This window comes from Canis lupus, chromosome 4, assembly GCF_048164855.1.
Source record: "Canis lupus baileyi chromosome 4, mCanLup2.hap1, whole genome shotgun sequence".
Classification (NCBI taxonomy): domain Eukaryota; kingdom Metazoa; phylum Chordata; class Mammalia; order Carnivora; family Canidae; genus Canis; species Canis lupus.
The window spans coordinates 43,653,496-43,669,758 of NC_132841.1; the positions used below are offsets into that span (position 1 = coordinate 43,653,496).

Here is a 16,263-nt window from a genome sequence, read left to right on the forward strand (position 1 = left end):
CTTACAGGAAATCTTGGGAAAAGACATTCAGCGAACTCATGTTAAGAAAGACTCCGGAAGAATTCCGGGTAGCAAGAATGCTGCGATTTCACCTGAGCGGGTGTGAGCAAGAACTTTGAAAACTAGCTATAGAAGTTGTCGACCTAAAGAGTGCTGCTTCTTCTTGATATACCCATTTATCATTTATTTTTAAATCCTGAATGTCTAAATTTTGTATCGGGAGCATTTATTGAGATGACTCAGTTACCCGATATCGTGGCAAAGCCCCTCTGTTAATGACACTCGGCATCAGTCTAATTGTATGTGTTTCATTCATGGGTGTTTAAGGAATCCTAGATCTATCTAGTTTCTCGATGATAACAGTATTTTAATTTTAATTCCGCCTTCCTGCAACAGAATGTAAAATCCTCTGTGAGGGTTACCGAACGAATCATTGACACATCTTTTGCACAGAGTTGTTGGGATAGATTAGTACAAGTCCCAAATGAAAATTCCAGCATCAGGAAATCCCTTCATCTGAGAGGGGCTGATTTTCTCTGAGACAAAAGAAAAAAAAAAGTCGGTAAGAGAGTTTCTCAGGATAGCCATACTTCTTTCGGCTGTTTCCCCCAAATACCATGGTGTGTTCCACACACAAAATATAATAGACAATCTGGTGCTAGTAAAATTTTCTGTATTTTAGAAATCAAATGGCTGATATATAATGTGAGATTTGAGTTGGAGTGTGGTTATTGACTTATATATCAGACCTATTTTGATTTAGAGATAATGATATATATTTGTTATCCTTCTACTAAAATACCTCAGTCCCCAACTGGAATACATATTAGTCAAGGCATCCTTTTAAAAGACATTATTTTCGTGCTCATAAGATGGAAAGGGAAATTAAAAAAAGGAGTCCTGAAATAGGTGCATTTAATTCTCCCCAATTTAAATTTAAGTGGTACATCTTTAAGGCAATAACAATATTCTTTTTCTTCCCCCATCAGGAACGCTTCCATCAATGGATTTCTTTAATGTTGATGGTGGTTGGTGCAGTTTGAGGGGCTCTGTAGTTAGTCAGAAAATGCTTCAATAGAATGACCTACCAGATGGGCCCCATAACAAAGCACGGAGGCATCAAACCACCACAGACATTTGGTGCTTAGAATAATAAAAAGACTATAAAATTAGATTAGTTGAGTCTAATTTGGAATTGGTATATTCCCCATGCACCCTCGCTGCTCTTGGGCAGATAAAGCCTTGAGATTTAGCACTGTGTCAGAGCAGAAGACTGCAACTTCCAGTAAAGGGAGACGAGGGAGAGGGAGAGAGGGGAAAAAAGCATTCTGGGAGGTCGTGGAGGGCAGAGCAGTGACCTCCAATGATTTACAGGCCTTTAGCTTAATGAAATTGTTTCAGTGACATGACGGTAAGAGCTCGTAATGGATTGGATGCCCTAATGTAATGAAATTACTCCCTTCTGCCTAAAAAAAAAAAAAAAAAAAAAAAAATGCGCAATTAATATTTACTGAGACCTGACAGCCTTTGGTGCGCTCGTCTGTGTAGTTCTCTCAGACAGTCAGAGAGCAGAGACGGAGCAGCGTGGCAGACAGGCTGGCTCTGCGCGAGCTCCTGGCGGGGACGAGCAGAGCCTGCCAGGGGTGGAGGGACAGGCGCTCGGGTGGCCGGGGACGCCCGGCCCGGGCCGCCCGGCTCCTCGGCGCTGCCCCCACTCAGCCTTCATGCCCTCCCCTTGCTTTTCCACAGGCAGCTGGACAACAACCACATCAACTGCATTGAAGATGGAGCCTTCCGAGCGCTGCGCGACTTGGAGATCCTGTGAGTTGATTTTGCGACCGCTGCCTTGTGTGCGTGTGCGTGTGTGTGTCCGTGCGAGGAGGAGAGAGGGGGAGTGTGTGTGCAGGGGGGGTCCGTGTGGATGCATTTCTGTGTCTTCTGCTGCAGTGCTATTAAACTGGGAACCGGGGGATCCCTCCGGCTCACCTTGGCCAAAGTGTTTGCAGGCAGCAAAGTGTGATTTCCTACCTCCCACAAACTGGGGTTCCTGCTAATTGAGTCTCAATCGAGTCCTTTCTCCCCGGTGCTCCCGCAGTATTTGTTGTTGGGTGGAACAGATGGGCGGAATAGCCCCCCAGCGCCTGCCAGAGCATTCAGGGAGAGTCTGTTTGAGTGTGGGCATGGGAAGAGACAGGTTACAGGTCTGAGAGATGCGAGAGGGGATAGCACCAAGGGGTCAGTTGGAATCACCCAGTATCACAAAAGGACCTTGGCACGGGGCTGGGGGGGATGCCAAACAGCCTGGTAAAGTCTAGTCATTGCCATTGCTCCGAGGATCTCGCATCGGGTTTAAATCCAAACTTTAAGCAGTAACCCTTAAAGTGGCAGGTGGGGAAGAGATGAGAGGAGGTGGAGTCCCATGCTCTATACCTTATTTAGGGGAAAAAAAAAAAATGTAGCTGCCGTTCTATGTTCTGGATTTACCAGTGGGTCTAACCTGGTTTCCAAGGGTGGGCTGGGGGGTCGAATTCAGCTAGGGAATCATCTTGGGGTCATTCAAACTAAAGTTGAATTGTGTAAGGAAACATTTTGATTGTTGTCCTCCAAAGCGACACGTCCAGCCATCCCTGATTTGGAGAAACCTAGAAGGGGGGGGCGGCAATAAAGCCTAGTAGAACTTGTGTCAGGAAATGTGTGGTTCAGTCCCGACTCAGCCCCTAATTGGCTGTGTGACCTTGGGCAAGTCCCTTCGCCACTCAGAGTCTCAGCTTTCCCATTTGGAAAAGGAAGGTTTTGTTGCTGTACCTTGAGGATGACTTCCCCTTTCCAAATTCTGTAATGGCTTGGATCTAAAAATAGTTCTGATGGTACAGTTCTATCCAGTGAATGATAGGCTAGGATTGGTTGAACATACCCCTGAAAATAAAAAAACTATCTAGTCACCAGATTACCTATCTCTGACTTCCAAAGGAATGAATAAATATCGAACAAATGAATGAATGAATGGATGTGGAAAAATATCCCTTTCTACATGAAGGTCCTCCTCCCACCTTCCTATTCACCTGGCCCCGCAGACAGTGGGCACGGGTTGGAGAAAGCCTTTCCACGTTGTGCGAGAGGAAGGTGATTCCAAGAGGAATCACGGGAAATAAAAGGGGCTGCTGATGCTGCAAGGTGCCGGAAATCTGATGAAAGCTGCGAATTCCCGGGACAGAAACAGCAGGACCCACGGCCAGGGAGGTCAGGTTGTCAGTCCTAAGATGGATGGCGGCTCCTCACCCAAACTCTGACCCCAGAACCGGCAACAAATGAACGTCTGCTAGGGAGAGGATGCCAGCCCAATTTAGTGATCTTGGACTTCTCTTATCAGGAGACCAGGGCTGAGAAGGGTAGGCACAATTTTCCCAGCCTGCAAAAAAAGCATTTCTGGAGAGGGCTGCTAGGAGCATGTCACCCTTTTCTTGAGGAGGATGAGAAAATTCTCTGGGAAGAGACCAGGAAATGGAAATCACCAGCTGCCACGAAACAGCTGTGACGACCTGACAGCCAGCATGCTAGCGATCTGTAGTAGGAAGTGGTGGTGCCTCGTCTCACCAGGAAGGCTGTCTGGGGGAAAAAATAGGGCTGTGCAGTCAGACACACCTGGGCATGGGGGCCTGGGCACAGTGTGACTTTGGCCAAGCTGCACAACCTCTCTGAGTCTGTTTCCTCAACTTTAAGAGGAGATGGCTTCTGTACCACAAAGGAGGGGCTTTCTAAATGCTGTCCTTTCCACTCCCCTGACTTTCTCCCCATCATGCCCTCATCCCCATCAAACCCCTGTCTGGGACAGAACTGGACTATTCTTCTGTGCTCCATTGTGTGCTGTTTTAAAAACGTTGGCATATTATAGCATGTTGGTACACCAGGTTTCTCACACTTGAAGCTTAAAAACCTATGGGGGGCGGGGAGAAAAGTAGTTCTCGTTCCCTATTATTACAAAGAGACCACAGGATCTGATTAGTTTATCTTCTCAATTCCAAACAAAGCCAGATCAATAGCTTTGTTTTAAAGACGCTCTCATTTGGCTTCACATGGCTAAGTACTTAAAATTAATCATCATCATTTATTCCATGGGTTTTTAATTTCCAGCAGAGGCACACAGCTTTGGAACCATCTATCTTAATGGTGAGCCGTTCTGAAATTGGCTGGAGCTGACATCTCCATTTAAAGAATCTCCCCTCCCCATCCCCAGACCTTCCAAATCTCATCTGCACATTGACATTTTATAACAATTCTCTGTAATCACAACTTAGGCACCATAAAGAATCTTGACAATGAAATAATAAATAGGAACTGAGTGAAGGCATCCTATATTAATAAGTTCCTGAGAGAGGTGTTCAAAACACGCCGTCCCCAGAAAGGTCACCTTTAAGTATCTAAAGCCTTAAAAGTCTGCAAATTAAGAAGACAAAGTATAGTATTGCAGGTGCGTTTTCTCTCTGATATTAGGCAGATGAAATAAAAAACGAGGAAAGACTCATGATCACCTCCATGGAAAGCTCTCTCAAAATTAACTTAAGGAAAGTTTGTGGATGTCAACTACTAGTGGAAATATTTCACACGGGATCCCCCTGTTGTTCCATCCTTTCTGTGGAAGGAACTGCTGTAAAACTTCTTCCCATCCAGGCTGAGGTTTGTCCCCCAGGATACACTGAATAGAGACTGAGGAGGGGAGCTCCTGGTGAGAACTCCTGGTGGTAAAGCCAGAGGAATAGGTACCGGGCCGGAAAAGGCTATGACATCTGCTCACTTCATCCTCATTTTTGGCTCATGCCCAGTGGGGATTGTCTAGCAGAGAATATGGTGAACAAAGGAAGAGAGCCACCACCCTCCTCCCCTTCACAGATCTCCAGAAAAGGGACTAAGAAAAAAAACATAGTGTGGGTCACACTTATCAAGAGCCCAGTGCTACCACAGGGGAAGATGCATGACACAGATGATACTGTCTTTGTAGAATCTGTTGTGCGGTTACCTGTGCCTGACAGTGGATATGGTGCTTGTACACACCTTCTCCCTCTGCATCCTCACAGCCCTCCTTCTGCAGAAGACCCATCTGAAAGAAGCCAAGTGGCTGCTTAACTAGTAAGCAGCAGAGCCTGTGTGATTAACCATTCTACCAAGCTGCTTTCCCGATGTGTGTTGCCAAGGCTCTTGTGGTATTGGCTCCCCTGAAGCATGGCCAGCGTGTGCCACAGAGGACCATGAACCGGCCCCTGAGAGCTGGGCTAGGCGAGCTGTGGGTGATTCACAGTCCTGCCCAGGAGAATGCTGGAGCCTCCCATGTGCTTGTGAAATCATCATTTCCTCTCCCCAGCTATTCGGTCCCCACAAAGCTGAAGGTCAATCAAACTTGTTGGGGGAAGAAAATAGTCCTGCTTTTTGACTGACTTACATTCTAGTCCCAGAGACGATTGATTCTCACTTCTAGACATCCACCCGTGGCCTTTGTCGCTCAGTGTTTGGGGGCTCCGTTCTGGATACCTTCCCACAATACAACCCCAGCTTTCTGTATGGCCTTAAGGTTCTTAACTGGAAGTTTCTATGACTCAGACAGCCTTCTGTCGCCCATATCCTTGGCCTTTCATTCCCACCTGTTCTGTACATTTGGTGATTCACATACTCAGTCTTCTCCAAGTTCTGCTTATACTGCAGTCGAATATGCCAAGACTGCGTTTCTGACCCCATGTGGTCAGGAATCATTCGTCGCGCTGCTCTGAGCTATGGGTTTCCTGGCCAGTTAGGTTGATGACAGCCAGGCATTTTGCCAGTTATACCAGGCACTTCCCTGCTCGACATGCTGTCCTAGGTCAGAAAATGTTTAATGGAAAAAAAAAAAAAATTAGGAGCATGGGCAAATGAAACAAAAATGAGAAAATCTAATTAATAAAATAATTTTTTTCAATAGTATTGCAGGAGAGGAAAAAAGATTTTCAGACACTGTCTCCTGACAACATGTAACAAATCAGAAGTTCAGTAGATATGCTGCCAAAAATGCCAGACCAACGATGTCAGGAGCACAGCCTAAAAATGCTCACATATCCCAGTGAGCCGCCTGCCCTTGATAAATCACTGGTACCAGCTAAATTACACACAGGTCCAGTACATCTGCAGAAAACCACTCTGTGTGTTGTTTTAAAGTCTCTCTCCATTTATGTCACTTGCCAGTTTTGGAATTTCAGTGACATTAGTATAGGCTGGGCCTGTAAGGACCTTCAGTTGTTTCCAGGATGACCTCTTATTTTGAGATAAGGCACAGAGAGACTGAGAAGCATGCAAGAGTGAGGCCCAGGCCACGTACCATTTTGCACCCAGGTACCTCTCTTCCCTACGCTTGTCTGGGCTCTGGTTAAGAGAAGGGAAAAACAGCAAGTTGGTGTCAGCAAGGGGACTCAAACCTGACCCCATGGACCCCTGATCCCATGTTCGTTGCTCACATCGGACACCTTCATGCAACTAAGCTGTCTGGAAAAAAAAAAAAAAAAAGCCCTCAGTTAGATTGGGGATCCCAAGCACAGCTGTCCTTTCAAAGCCATTATTAAGTGTTTTATATTATTTAGGAGAGCTGGGGAGGAGGGCAAACTTGACAGAATCAAGGAACCATCCTTGATTCCTGCTTTCTGCTCTCCTGAAACTAGACTTTACAAACTAGATAGACCACAGACCACATTGCACCCACAGTTGAGTTCTTTTTTTCAAGCCTGTGGAGTATTTTTTTAAGGTTAGCATTCATATTTTACAATTATAAAATTTTTCATAAAGGTACAGATGCCCAGCTTTGGATTTCTGGCAAACCAGAAGCCTTGGCAACCCTGGGCTGCATTTCTGCATTGTGACAGTCGGTTATGGCTGAAGAGTATATTTCCTCCTTCAATGGGATGCGTAGACTCCACTGTCCTACTCACCTACATTCATTTCCACTACCTGCCAGCCCAGGTGGCCCCCCACTATTAATCCATCCAGGAAGCAGGGACACATTGTGTGCCACCATAGTGTCGGGTGCCAAAGACAGTAAAGCTTTAGAAGAGCATGTTCTCTGGCCGATCAAACTCTAGAGGCCAGAGCTTACCAGAATTGTTGAATGGAAATGTATAAGCAGGGCCAAGTGATAAAGAGGTCAGGATTCTCAAACTGAGCCAGGATGCCACAGAAGCAAGCAAGAATCTCTTGTGCCCCATCTTCTAGAAAGTTCTTCTCAAGAGTTGAACTAGCCTCCAAATTCCCTTTGACTTTAAAGCAGTTGTCATTGGGTCTATACAACTGATGAGAAATGAGATAAAACACCCCCCACCCAGTTTCATGTACCCTGGACCCCTTTCATCATCCCATGTACTGAGGTCCTTCTTAGCCCATATTTGGAGAAGAGAGATTCAAGAGTTAAAACAGTGGTGGGTGGGAACTGACCAGACTTTTAGGATAGATATTCAACAATGTCTGGGCAGGTACAACAGGCCTGACCCCAAGCCCCACTTATAGACACAGAAGAATGGAGAAGAAAGCCCTTTGCTAGTGTAAGAAGAAGGCAATGACAGGAAATTGACAATAGCCCTGATACTTAGATCAGGGTGTGCTCACTCCTCTAGCACGGGGTTGTTGACTTGGCTGAAGGGTGCTGGGCATTGGGTGTAAGGACATTCATAGACCTTGTTAGCCCAGTACAGAAAACCCAGAAGGTCTGTCGTTCGCTTCAACTGAGCTTCTTCCAAATGTGGAACTAGATGCCCTGATTAACAAATAGTAATTAACAACATGTAATACAATGATATTATAACAATTATTAGTATAGTCACCATTACTGTTACAGCCTCCATTTCTTAGTGTCTGCTATCTTCCAGGGACTATGACAAGATACTAGAATGTAGCATTTCATGTAAATCCTCACCACAACCTTAGAAAGTAGAACCTCTTAATCTCATTTTTCTAATGAGGAAACCGAGGCTCAGAGAAGCAGAATGACTTGCCCAAAGTGCCACTGGCAAGTACTTGAGCCTACTCTTCAAGTAGCAAATCCAGCTCTGTCTGATATTTGAGCCCCAGGGCTTCACTGCTCTGCTACATACATACATACATACGTACATACGTACATACATACGAAAGAAAGAAAGAGAAAGAAAGAAAGAAAGAAAGAAAGAAAGAAAGAAAGAAAGAAAGAAAGAAAGAAAGAAAGAAAGAAAGAAAGAAAGAAAGAAAAGCAAGCAAACATTCTGGAAGCACACATAGCAAAGAAACAATTATGTACATTAGTAAGATCATGGGCTCTTGTAAATGCCACAGTGATTCAGGAATGATAGTTTTTCTTTTTGAAAAGTTGACCTGCAGGGTCCTCAGATCTAAACCTATGACCTCACCTTAATCAGCAATAGATCCAATTCCACAGAACCTGGAAGTATAAGCCCACAGACCTTGGGAATGTTCGAGTCCTCCCATAGGACTGGCTGCCAGTCCAGCTTCACCAAACCAGGTGGTTTGGGGTTCATTTCCTCATTGAAAAATAGAGGCAGTAATACCAACCCCTTAGATTAGTATGTGGATTAAAGGAGGTACCATAGGTGTGTGTCTAGCAAATAGCAGACACCCAACCAGGACACTCGCCACCACCAAGGTGAAGGACATGTCTAATACTGCTTCACTGCCTTATCTCCAGAACCTTACACAAACCTGGAATGTAGGTAGTCATTTAAAGTACATGGAAATGGGGCGCCTAGGTGGCTACCTTCTGCTCAGGTCATGATCCCAGGACCCTGCTCCATGGGGAGCCGGCTTCTGCCTCTCCCTCTGTCCCTGCCCCTGCTCATGCTCGCTCTCTCCCTCTCTCAAATGAATAGAATGAATGAATGAATGAATGAATGAATGAATAAATAAAGTACATGGAACCAGATTCAGTTGAAATTAACTAACTGAATGGATGTCTACTCCACACCAGTCTCCAGATTCTCTTTCAGTCCTGAACAGAACTAAGGTTGTGATTGCCCCAGAATTATTTTAAATGCTGAATGATGTAGTATTTACTGAAGCAGCACATTTCTTACACTATCTTTGGTTTTGTTTGGTTTTTTTAAATTCCTCCAGCTAAATGGAGATATTTTTTTTTATTACCAATGAACAAAATTAGAGCCATGGTGAAAAGTGGTGTTTTCTACCAGACAAGACTCGTTTTCATTTATTTACCAGGTGTTTCACCTGGGTTTCTCCTGATGCTGGAAACATTTGTTTCAAGAGAATTTGGAATCAAGGTATTTAGTCACGACATAGCTTTGAATATAGAAATGTCACTGCCTAATGAAAGTCTTAAAATACCTCCAGAATATGATTTTTTTTTGGTACTGTTCTACAAATTATGATTTGTTCAGGCAATCAGAATTAAAATTACACTTTGTGGAAGGCACCAGTAACTTCCATTCAGCCCCCAGGATACTAGGAAAGGAACTGGGTTTTCTGTAAATGCTCACGTGGGCCACACAACATACCCCCTTCCTTCATTGTCTCCCAGTCTCAAGGCTCGATCATAGCCATGTCTTTAAAATGATTAGCCTGGTTTTGAGAACATCAGCTTAAGGAAAAAGTGAAATTTCCTGTAAGATATGGAATAATTTTTTTTCCATTTAAATAAGCAGCACTTTAACAGTTCAAGTAGGGACCCCTGGGTGGCTCAGTGGTTGAGCATTTGCCTTTGGCTCAGGGCGTGATACTGAATTCCCCAGATCGAGTCCCACATCAGGCTCCTTGCATCGAGCCTGCTTCTCCTCCCTCTGCCTGTGTCTCTGCCTCTCTCTGTGTATCTCCCATGAATAAATAAAATCTTAAAAAAAAAAAAAAAAAAACAGTTCAAGTAGCTAGAATTGAGGTGGGGGAAAGTATTCCAATGGTATCCATTTGATTGTACTTTCCTGTTAACCACAGGCCTGCTTAGTCCCTGAATTGAAAATGCATTGTTGTACATTCCTGGGTTAAGAGGATATGGTGAAAGTCGTTGAGCTGTTCTTGAGCACAGAGGGTCTGTGAATCCATAGGACTCCCATTAGCAACATCTCCTATGAGCACCAGTTAGGTGGAATTAGGTAGTGGAAGTCTTACTGTTCACAGGGGCCACAGACTCCAGGCACCAGGTCCCTGGGCTGAAATCCTGACATGACAAACTAGGTTTAGGAGTGGCCTTTTGGTTTGCTTTGTCCCATCTAAGACAAACTAGAAAAATAACTGCATCTTTGAAAAAAGATTCCAGAGTTTCCTCTTGGGGGCAAAATGTGGCTGGTGGGGAAATACCACAGAGCTACCAAATGCACACGAGTCAGGTAACTCCCCAAATGGAGCTTCTGCACCAATTTGCAAACGCACTCCTGAGCCAGTGGTCAGCCTCTGTCCTTTCTCTATCCCCCGGCAGCCAACAGTGGCTTTGGTGACCAATACGTGTGCATGTTTAGTGAGTGTCTTGCCCTTGTTCAACTCTTATCTCATGGCTTTCAAGGATCTCCAGGCCAGAGAGCCATGATTCCTTGAAGTGCCCAATCTGCCCCTTGCTCGGCTGCCACTTTCATTCAGGATGCAGAATATTGGCTGGCTCAGCTCACCTGTGGCTGAGAGTCCATTATTCTGCAGACCTGTGTCCTGAACTGGGTTTTCTGTAAATGCTCACGTGGGCCACACAACATACCCCCTTCCTTCATTGTCTCCCAGGCTCAAGGCTCGATCATAGCCATGTCTTTAAAATGACTAGCCTGGTTTTGAGAACATCAGCTTAAGGAAAAAGTGAAATTTCCTTTGAGATATGGAATAATTTTTTTCCATTTGTCCTGAAAGCCAAGGTCCTAGGAGCTCAAGGAGGAAATTGACCCCTTCCTACTAGCTGGCTCTATGTAGGGGAAGATGGCATGGGGAAGACATGGAGGTGCAGTGCTGGGAAGAATCAGAGCATCATCTCTCCTTTTCTCTGAGCTTCAATTTCCTATCTGCGAAAGTGCTTAGAAACAAGGGATAGTGAAGAGGAAGGCTGGAGGGAGATAGATTCTTTTTCTCCGATATCATATTTGGACTCTTTGGACTCCCAGAAGCCCTAGAGTGCCCATTCCCACTTATAACTAAATCAGAGGACCCTGACTCTTGGCCCATAGTTAATCGAAAACTTCAGATATGGAGTTTGATTTTTTAAACTGTTTTGGTGTTTATGGTGTTTAAAAAAAAATAAAATTAGTTGCCAATGTTTAAAACCCAGGTAATTTTATTTAAAAGTATATAATTTCAACTTCCCTGGAATATCTGGAAGTTGTGGCAACCCTGGGCACCCATGTGGCTCTGATGGTCTAGAGCAGCATTGTCTAATAGGACTTTCTGTGATGCAGAAAATGCTTCTTATCTGTGCTACCCAATATGATAGCCACTAACCACAGTGTGACTCTTGAGCACTTCAAGTGTGGCTCGTACAACCGAGGAACTGAACTTTTATTTAATTCTAATTGATTTAAATTGAAATCACTGCCTTTAGCTCATGGCTACCTTATTGGACATTGCAAGTTTAGAGCTGAGTGGTGACTACCCCATTTGAACAGGAATTGCCCTCTGCAAATTTCCACACCTCCCACCAGGCCTGCTTTCCTGCTTGCTTTGTTCCAAACCACTGGGGCCATTTCACGTTAAGAGGCACATTTAAACAGTGTGTTTTCTGAAGCTAAATACTTTGAGATATCTGCCACTCTCCTCACTCTCCACCCTGCCCTTTCTCTTTCTGAATTTAACCATTTGGATCTTTTACCGGCAAAAGACCCATTTTCATTAAAACCCAGAAGTATGATTATTAAAACCATTTCCCCTCCAAGTGAAACCCTCTCTTTGCGAGAATTAGTTTCCTGATCCCAATTATTCACTTCTTTCAGCCCTGCAAATCACTTCCACAAAATCAACTGGGTAGGAACATCACTCCCGTGTCTGGACCCGTCCCTTCTCCAGACATAAGCTAGTTAGGGAAGCAAACCCATTAACCCCACAGAAGCTGAAGCTTTATTTTCACAACGAGGGAAAGAAAAAAGAGCCAACCCTGCAAAACTTTTCAAATGCAGTGGGGGTTAGTTGTGATTTTCAGATTTTGGCCAAATGTCCCATCTTTATACAAATCTAGACATCCACAACCCCTTTCCACTGCTACCCCCATTCCAGAATAGCCATTTTATTTATTTTTATTTTTATTTATTTATTTATGATAGTCACACAGAGAGAGAGAGAGAGAGGCAGAGACATAGGCAGAGGGAGAAGCAGGCTCCATGCACCGGGAGCCTGAAGTGGGATTCGATCCCGGGTCTCCAGGATCGTGCCCTGGGCCAAAGGCGGGTGCCAAACCGCTGCGCCACCCAGGGATCCCCAGAATAGCCATTTTAGAACCAGCACTAGCCCAGTGGGAATCAGAGAGTGGAACCGTCGCCTGGAAAGACCCTGGAGGTCAACCAGCCCCACCACTTTGTTTGAAAAGAAAGGAATTCCCCCCAGAAGGCTGAATGACTTATATATAGCCATAGAAATATGTCACAGAAGAACCAAGCCAGAAAACAGCCAATTGGCTCTTTATCCAGTGCTCTGTATTGCTGTCTACCTTTCTCCTGTATTGGCAGAAGGGAAACAAAGAATAGTGAAGCCAGCCTCTGTGCCCTGTCCATCCCATCATCTCTTAATCATTAGCATTTTTCCAGAGAGAACAGTGCATGTTCTGTATGGGAACCAACACCCTCCCTTTCTAGGACCTTCTAGTCCTACAGCCACTGCTTGGGAGACGACCACCCCAATGTTCAGTAGGTTAGCAAGGCAATCCGGGAAGAGATTAAATTCTACACCATTGATCCTGGCTACCAGTGGTGACCAAAGGCCCCATAAGGAAGCATCCTGCTCCCCTTAGAGCCCAAGTCACCCAAGTAAACTGAGCCTGGCTCCCTAAGAGAGCCCCTTCCTTGCAAATATCAGAGGGTAGACCCGGATCTTACCAGCATCTCAGCCCAGGAACAGAGAGCTTCATGCACTCTGGGGCTTCATTCTGAACTGTATGTAAGAAATAACTAACAGGTTTAGCCGCCCTGTGCGGAAAGCGGGCAAGAGCAAGCCTGCCTGGTGGGATCCAGTCTTCCCTTTATAAACAGAAACTTTCTCAAGACTCTTTGTCTCCAGGTAATGATAGTTGGAGGGGGAGGGGATTTGAATAATTTTCTATGACTTAAGATAATTCATTTGAATAGTAGGTGGCTGCCCTTGAGGAGATGCAGTATAGAAGGAAGGCAATGACCACATTTTACCATTAACCTACCATAACAAACCATTTGGTTTTATATATATAATATATATATATCTCAATTTTTATACATATCCATATCTCAAAGTATGTTATATATGTGGTATGTTAAATATACATGTTTGGTGTGTATGTGAGACATGTGGTATATATGTGATTGATATACATATATTTGATTCAGATTGTTAAACTGATCTTTTTCGTTCAGAGACTAAAAACTGGCATCTGCAAGCCAAATCCAAGTTATTTTTCATTTGTGACTTTTGTTCCTCAAGATGATTCAATCACCAGTATTAAAAAACCAGGAGACTTCACATAAAAATTCTAGATGTCTGGGCTTTCTCTTAAAAAAAAAAAAAAAAAAAAAAAGGAACCGCTGGCAGCACTGCACCTACATTCCAGCATAGCAACAAACATTTGAAACGAGAAGTGATGACCTCGGGTGGCAGAGCGGGGTTTACTGCAGACCCCACGCAACCCACTTACTCAGATGTAAAACCTGGCTCCTGTAGGCAATTGAGTTTGTACTCCTAGATCAGCCCAGGCGTCTGTTCAGAGTGGAAATTTATTTTTATGAAAAGATGCCAAAAGCATGACCCTTCACATTTTGAAACTCATCCATCCATGCAGTAAATATTTATTGAGTTATTCTATGTGCCAAATACTGGGCAAGGCCCTGCCTATACAACAGGGTGCAAAACTGGCTTGTTCTCTCTTCTCTCATAGTGTACACATTAGTGGGCATTTAAAAACTTCCCCCTTCTCCCTCACTTATGGGATGAAATGCAGCTGAGGGGGAAATCATCCATCGCCCCCCACCTTAACTACACTCTCACCTGCTCAGTTATGTAAGTTGGAGGTCATTCTTCCATGCTCAGCCTACTGCAGACATCTTGGCACACTGGCAGCTTCCTGATTTCTAAATAATGTAGTAGACAAGATGGATCGTCCAGGTTCCCAGCCTATGGGTGACGAAACAGAATCGGGAGAGGCCACTCATTCATGTTGTCGTTTAAGGTACATTTTTACAATTAAATTGTTCATTGGGAGGCGGTTGAATCATTCTGAATCACCACCAGGCAGTGTCTGTGAGATGATATCAAAAAATGAGTATGGAGTTCTTCGGAATCGAGGGACCTAAAACACTGGAGCATCAGGAATACCTACACTACTGGGCATCTGACGAGCAATGGCAGGATTTGAGGATTCACCTTTCTCTTTTGATCTTCCACTTTTTACATTTATTTTGGAGGCATTTTTTCCCCCTTTTAACACCGAGGCTCTGCCCGGTAGAAGGAGATGAGTTTCTGCCTGACACAATATGAATATCTAATGAGGGGAGAACCAAAGACAAGCCCTTTTGTTAAGGAATCCGTATCATCAAAGACTCAAATTGGCAGCTGATTGTTTTTATTTATTTCTGTAGGTTTAACATGACACCTGGAGACCATTTAAAATGTTACTTGGCGGTGAGAGCTCTGTGTTTAAAAATAACGCTCACCCAGTTGCCAAATCACTTTAGAGTCGGGTACAAATATTGAGACAAAAACCCCAGCTGTTATTGCTTTGGCTGCTAATTTGAGGTGTCAAATGAGAGCTCGCCTGCTATACGTCAGTGAATAAGGCCCCTTGTGAGATCATTATGTTTTCTAACAGTTGAGAGTAATGGACTAATCAGTGCGGCATCAGTTGGTTTCATTATATGCCCACACAATGGTTATGAGCTTTAATTTAAACGGTCCTCAGGGAGATCAAGGAAGTCAGTAATAGGCGGCACCCAGGATAGTCCTGGAGAGCAGGTAATGTGAGAGAGGCGGCTTCCCACCATCCTTTCCCCTCTCTCCCTCCATCCTTCTCATCCCTCCCATCCCTCCTACCCCTCCTATCCCATCTGCCCTCAGACACTCACCACCTGCCCCAAACAACCCAAACATGAGCTCTGCTTAAGAAGCAGATCTGTGCTCTTGGTGGTGCGGGGTATGCTTAAAAATTCCAACCAACCCATCCAACAGTAAGGGCGGCTTCTGGCAACGCTTAGACTTGTTAGCCAAACCTTGACCTCAGAAGGCTCTAAGAACCAATTGCCCTCTCTCCTGTGTAGCCTTTTCCACTGCTCTCTGTCTCTATACTGAGCTCTGTGTTCAGTGGACAAGAGGAGGGTCCAGTGATGCTACTGCCGTTGAGCAGCCTTGGCAGAGAGGCAGATACCATAGTCCCCGCCACACGGGAGCCTGGGAGGGCTGAGAGCAACACTAGCCTCTAGGACTCATCTCTGCCTTGGAAAAGACGTGGAAATTGGACAGCCAGCATCTGTCAGACAATCCTGGAAGAGGCAGTTTTGTGAAACAGTAAAAAAAAAAAAAAAATATATATATATAGTCCCACTTCCCTATACTTGAACACTGGCTCTGCAACTTTATAGCTGTGGTCAGAGCAGAGTTCCTTGATCTTTTGAGGCTCCAAAATGGAAAGGACTACCTCAGGAGAATTAGGAGAATTAAATGAGATAATGTGTGAAAAGTGCTCAGCTCAGTGCCAGCCCATAGCTAATACTTAATAATTAGTATCAGTATTGTTATTGCTCTTACATATTTATTAGAAGATCTTGGCAAGCTCACCTTAAAGCAATAGTCTTCACTAGTCTTGCTGATTACAAGGCAGGGAGTTCACGGCAGAACCTATTCAGTTTAGATGTTCTCAAAGGATGCATCATTGTACATTCTTCCTGATTTCTGGAGTTTCCTAGAGCCTTCAGCCAAAGCAAAACTGCAAAGCTGGATGAAAGAGGCTGGTTCAACCTTGATAGGAGGGGCATATTCAGGGGAGTTTCATCCTGAAATGACTGAGTCATTGAGTTGGGGAGAGATTCTGGGCTGGGGGAAAGTCTTCAGGATGCCTCCCTTAACCTCAGTGGGCATTTGGTGTGTGTTCTCCTGCAGCCAGGTCCACAAAGAGACACC

At 44.6% G+C, this 16,263-nt stretch overlaps 1 protein-coding gene across 1 annotated transcript in view; it reads left to right on the forward strand.

Moving 5' to 3' along the window:
• SLIT3 (slit guidance ligand 3) overlaps positions 1–16,263 on the forward strand; it is a 591,163-nt gene that overhangs the window by 428,474 nt on the left and 146,426 nt on the right. Inside the window, exon 6 of the mRNA XM_072824217.1 lies at positions 1,750–1,821. Within this exon, the coding sequence (XP_072680318.1) occupies positions 1,750–1,821 (72 nt within the window). The remainder of the gene's footprint in view (positions 1–1,749; positions 1,822–16,263) is intronic.